The sequence below is a fragment of the Egretta garzetta genome, unplaced genomic scaffold (assembly GCF_000687185.1).
Source record: "Egretta garzetta isolate BGI_Z169 unplaced genomic scaffold, ASM68718v1 scaffold256, whole genome shotgun sequence".
In the NCBI taxonomy this organism is placed as follows: domain Eukaryota; kingdom Metazoa; phylum Chordata; class Aves; order Pelecaniformes; family Ardeidae; genus Egretta; species Egretta garzetta.
In genome coordinates this window covers 2,827,571-2,833,570 of record NW_009260073.1, presented here as the reverse complement: position 1 = coordinate 2,833,570, position 6,000 = coordinate 2,827,571, and the positions used below count along the sequence as shown (strand labels likewise).

General features: G+C 35.5%; 1 protein-coding gene across 1 annotated transcript in view; it reads left to right on the top strand.

Moving 5' to 3' along the window:
* The window catches only part of WDR19 (WD repeat domain 19), a 45,374-nt gene that overhangs the window by 9,264 nt on the left and 30,110 nt on the right, over positions 1-6,000 (top strand). The window contains exons 7-13 of the mRNA XM_035896730.1: positions 230-342; positions 1,547-1,720; positions 2,935-3,005; positions 3,751-3,923; positions 4,017-4,131; positions 4,851-4,957; positions 5,363-5,485. Of these exons, the coding sequence (XP_035752623.1) occupies positions 230-342; positions 1,547-1,720; positions 2,935-3,005; positions 3,751-3,923; positions 4,017-4,131; positions 4,851-4,957; positions 5,363-5,485 (876 nt within the window). The remainder of the gene's footprint in view (positions 1-229; positions 343-1,546; positions 1,721-2,934; positions 3,006-3,750; positions 3,924-4,016; positions 4,132-4,850; positions 4,958-5,362; positions 5,486-6,000) is intronic.

The following is a 6,000-nucleotide window of genomic DNA, read 5'->3' as shown; positions in this document are numbered from 1 at the left end:
ATGAGATGTGTGTTCTGCTGGGCTTGCACTTAGATATGTGAACCACTGGCTCACAAGGGGAATATCCTGAAAATCTCTTCCACTGTTGGTAAAGAATCAGAATTCATATCCATGGGATTCTTAATTATTGTTGAAAGTCCTAAATCTCATCTTTTAGTGAAGATGTAGGGCCTTATTTTAAAGTGATGCCATTCTTACCAAGTTAATTTTTCTTTTCATTTATTGACAGGTAAGTGTAGTGGTCGGCAAGAAGACTCTCTTTCTTTTTAATTTGAATGATCCTGATAACCCAATTGATCTGAAATTTCAGCAGCCTTATGGCAGTATTGTAACCTACAGATGGTGAGCAGAACTTTCTTAATGAAGCATTCTAGTACTAACAAGCTGAAGATTTTCCCAGTAGTTCTGATAAATGCTGGAAATGAAATCATACATCTCTTGCTTACACTGGATTTTTCTTTAATGTATTGTAGCCTTTTTAATAATTCTTCTCCAAAGAAAAGTCTACATTTTGCAATTGTTTTACTTGACAATTCAATGGCTATAAGAGCAGTATTTTCAAATATAATCGCTGTCGGTATGCTCAAATTCAGAACACTAATGCTGTTGCTGTCCTGATAGTAGATCAAACCAAGGGTTTTGTAGGTTGTTTTCTGTTTAGGTGGGTGAGTGATGAAAGAGCTGGGGGTAGAGTTGTATCCTTCAGCTAGTTTGTTGGTTTACAAAGTTGTGCAAAGTTCTTGTAGCTCCTCTGCTATGTAATCCAATTGGTAATGTTCCTTTGAAGAAGTCCCAAGCTAGAAGTTTCAACTCTGTACCCAAAAAGTAGCTGTACTGTTTCTGTATCTTTGAATCATGACACTGGGTCTTTTAATGCTGGTTCAGTCAACATGGAATTGACATTTATCCCTCTACACTACAACTGTGAAAGAAAACCTGTAGCTATATGCTTCTTAATTTATGGCCACATGTCTAACAAGGCATACCTGGGCTGTTTACCTTGCAATGATTTTTTTGCAACTAAGCTGATGAGATATTGTTTGAATTCATCCTTACATGCTGTAACTATTTCTGCCTTAACCTCATTATTTCTACTTGACACTGTGAAAAGTAAACAGTCTATCTATTCATGAACACAGATTGTAGCTTTGGCACAGGGACTGGCATTACTATTTTTAGCATAGATGGGACCCAGTCAGCCAGAATCTTGAAATGGAAGTTTCCATCTTCTGGCATGCTTATTACAGTGAAGGTACCAGAGGTCTTTCTCCTGGCATCACTGCCATGTATGCACCTGGCTGAAGGTAAAGTGGCATTATGGAAAAGACAACTTATGAGTGAACTCTGGGCAAAACCATGGTTTTCTCCTTTGTTGTTTTTCCCTTAATCTATTTTATACTATATTGTTCTCCATTATATATAAATTCCCATAATTTTATTATTTTTCCTATTAAAGGGAGGCATTGACAGTTACCTCTGTAGTCTGAAAGAAAATGCATATTGCATAAATAGATCTCTCTTCTTAATTGTTGGTTTTTTGTAACAGGTATGGCGATGGCTACATTATGATTGGTTTCTCACGAGGTTGTTTTGTAGTCATCTCTACACACATTCGTGAGATAGGTCAAGAGATCTTTCAAGCTCATAATCATAAGGATAATCTAAGCAGCATTGCTATATCACAGTCATTAAACAAAGCTGCATCATGTGGAGACAACTGGTAAGTGGTAGTTTTATACACAAAGAATGAAATTCATCTCACATAACTGTAGCTGTTTGGCATTGAAGCTAGGCTCCCTTCGGCTTCAAGGCTCCCTAAGAAGTCAATGCAGAGAAGGCGAGGTGCATTGCTTTGTGGGACTGCCTCTCTGCCTAAAGTTAGGAGAAACTAATATTGATGAAAATCTCTGAAATGGTAATTAACATTATTGTAATTTATTGTAAAAAAAATAAATTAAACTTTACTCTAGATTATTCCTTTTGATTATTTCTTTTTCTATTATGTTACTTGGCTACAAAAATGTCCAAATTTCTTTACTATGATATGTTGATTGGACATAAACATCTGCTTAGCAATAGGTGAACAATTCATTTAAAGCTGTACGGAGTATGCTGATATCCTGATATCTTCTTCCCTGGTGTTTGGTCTTACCTGGAATGTAGACAAAACTATAAATGCATAAGTGATTAAGGAAAAAAAATACTTAAAGAGACTGGAGTTTTTCCAATATGTGTTGTGCATATGACAGAATACCTCCTTTAGCTCCTTGTCTGCTACTCCCTGATTCTGTGACATCTGAATTCTTCAGTGAAAAACGAGCTGAGTGATAGTAGTGGTCAGACCTTTCTGTCTGTCCTCAGTTCTGTGTATGACCTTAACAGACTGCTGATTTATAACACTTGCACATCAAGAGTGGTGTAACTGTGAGCAAAACATGATGCAACTTCAAGCACTTCAGCTATTGTATTGTTTCTTTAAGGGGTTCTTTAGCATGTATTGAGTAACATGACAGCATAAGTAAACTCTCACTCTGTCCCTTTTTATGTGAAGCAGGATAGAAAGCTAGCTTTTTGCATCTGTGTTTCAAGAAGTGTTTGCCCATCAGGAATGTGTTTTTAACCTAGCCTGTACTGTAACAGGTTAAAAGGAAGTAATAGCGTGTGTTTCCTATCCCTGAGTTCTTTCAAATTGGATTTGTACCTTTTCCTCAGCAAATCTTTTCCTGAGCAAATCTTTTTGTACAGTGATAGTGATACACTATTTAGAGTGATGGCTAACAGTGAGTGTGTGCTGCTCTTTAGGAAATGGAAGGCATTTTGCATTTGTGCTCTTATTTTTTGCTCCTTTAGGCTGTCTTGATTGGGTTGAGTTTCTTCCAGTTTATAATGACTGAGATTTATATTCATGAGAATGACTGTTTATTTTTGTTTTAGCATTAAAATCCATGATCTATCAGACCTGAGAGACATGTATGCCATAATAAACTTGGATGATGAAAACAAAGGTATGTTAACAGTCTCCATGAGGACAGAAATTTTTACAAATTAAGTAAAACAGAATTTTGATGGTGACTGTTTACATGAGCGAAAGTATTGTCATTGGAAAAACTGTAAATACAGAATTTATCATAAATTCCTTCTTTCCAACTTGTATTTATTAGGTGACCCATAACAAAATGAGGACATACCTTATTGTATCTCTTCAAAGTATAGAGGAATACAGCTCCCAGAATATTTGATCAGTTACTGTTTTGGTTTTTTGAATCTGTAATACAGTATATTCAGATTACTAATATAATATATTTAACTGGTTTCTGCTTCTTTCCATGGGGTTTTTTGGTGGGTTTTTTGTGCTTTTCAGCATCTCTTGTACTGACATATACTACTTAATCTGTTCTCATCCTGGTATACAGGTTTTGTGCCTGTAGCTTCCAGAACATCATTACAAGACTTATGTTCCTGGGTAATGAGTTACCACCGTTGTGTCCTCTTGTAGTGTCTGTAAATACTTCAGTTATTGTCAAGTCTTCGCTCTTAGGAAAGTGCTTAATTGGTAAATTATGGATTTGGTTTGAGTGATTCCAGTTAATCTTGGAATTATATTAATTGGTTATGTTTGAGTACATTAGTACATATATTCCTAGGTATGAATTCCTACCATTTTCACATTTTAAAGCCAAATAATTATTTCTTGGTTTCAGTAGTTAAAGAGTTATTTTTTTTTCTTGCAAAAACTTGTGGATGTTTTAGGTTTAGATCAGCTGGCTTGGACAGATGATGGACAGTTGTTGGCAGTATCTACACGAAGGGGATCCCTCCATGTTTTCTTGACAAAGCTTCCAATCCTTGGAGGTGCTTGCAGTACACGGATTGCATACCTCACTTCTCTTCTTGAAGTTACTATAGAAAATCATGTGGAGAAAGTATGATAACCTCTTCCTTTTAAACTTAATTTAGATATAAGTAAGTATTAATAGTGGATGAAAATTGTTCTATTTTGTTTTGTTTTCTTACAGGAGCTACCAGTCACAGTCTCTGTTGAAGTAGAGCCCAGTTTTGTTGCTATTGGTGTTTATCATTTGGCTGTAGGAATGAATAATCGGGCTTGGTTTTATGCACTTGGAGAGAATAGTAAGCATAAATTTAGTTCTCTTAAAACTGCTGCATCATTGTGCCTTATTTTGTGAATTTGGTATTGTGTTTAGCAGTTCTGGATGTTCAACGTTGTGTAACAACAACTCGAATTGTCCAATAGTCCTGATCTTCACAAACCGAAGCAGTTATGACAAGGCTTTGTAAATAATAGAAATAAAACTTCAGGTTCAAGGTATTGGTAATGAAACATAGAATTTTTTTTCTTTTTTTCAGATCGTGTTGTTAACCAATGAGGGCCTTTTAGGCTTTTGAAACTTTATTTGACCATTTAAATACTAAGTTTGGCGAAGTACCTTATGGACTGTATGATCTGAGGGTTTAAATGCTCAGTTTGGTAGATGTTCATGTTGTTTGCATGGGGTGAAGTAAAATTGGTTTTGCTATGTCCAAATTTTAGACAGTGGATTTAAAGCTTTCATGTCTCTCTAAGCATCACCTTTTTTGGCTAATAATAAATTAATCAAAACTGTGAGAATACTAGTAAGAGTTGCATAGGAAGAGAGTTTCTGTTGTACTTTCTAACCAGTTCTCTGACTGCTAAGAAGAAAGTGTCTTTATATGTGAGTTTTTCCCTCTCTGGTTAGTTGTGGCTTTTCCACATCTAGTTACTCAGCTGCAAATTCAGATGATGATAAGTGAAGAGCTATACAAAATCAAAATATTTTAACCTTTTCTTTTCTGTTTGAATTCTTCAGATGTAAAAAAGCTTAAGGATGTGGAGTACCTGGGGACAGTAGCAAGTATGCACCTTAATTCTGATTATGCCGCTGCTCTCTTTGAGGGTAAAGTCCAGTTGCATATGGTAAGAGCTCTGGCAATTTGGAGTGCTGAACTAATGAGTTGCTCTAAGCTGAACAAGTTAATATAATTTTAAAAATGAGAGAAAATGGAGTGATCAGTTAATGGAGATCAAAATTTTTTAGAATTTTTTTTGCTGGCTAATTAAAATATAAAGCTGAGTTTCTGGAGACCTTAGAAATACAACCTAGTCTAGAACAGGTGAACAAAAAGTGTTTTCCTGTGAACTGTTTAACAAGTCTTATTTTAAAAGTCTCTGTGGGAATGTGACAGAAGCAGATGCTGGGTTTTAAGGATGCACATGCAAGTTTGTCTTCATCTCATTTCCTTACAGTTTGATACAGGCAAAACCATGATACCTCATTGTTAACAGTGGAATTTTTCAGTTCATTCTATTCTTTATATTTAGATAGAAAGTGAAGGTTTGGGTGCTCAGGAAGAACGGGAAACTCGACTCTTCCCAGCAGATGACGATAAATACCGAATTTTGTGCCATGCTTTAACTAGTGACTTCCTCATATATGGTACAGATGTGAGTATTACTTCTGGTTTTAAAGATCTTTTTAGATGGAATATATTTCTGTCTGAATTATTTGGATTATTACTCATACTTTTAGCAAAAAAATTGTGCTTCTGAGAAGTTTACAGTGGATATTTTCTACGCAAGAACTTCATGCAAATACAGTCAAAATTGCATCCAACTTCCTTTACTATTGCATTTATATGAGATGCATTGGCAGAAAGGTTAAGTTTTGCCTTTACTAGTGTTTGTTGCAAAACTCTGATTTTAATAGCAGAATTTAGTTCTGTTGCATTAGTGAGAGGGTGCGCAATCAAACTGTCTTCCAAATATAAAAAAAACCATAGCACTTGCCTTGCAAACTTGTTGATTTAGGTGATGCTGTGATAGATGTGGACAAAAAGGTACTAAGGTAAACAAGTATGATAGCATAAATGGAAGTATTGACTTACTATTGAAGCCTTTGCCCAAAGAGAATTTTTTTTAGGTGTTTCAACAAAGATAGGAATGAGGAGGGCACTGAAGAA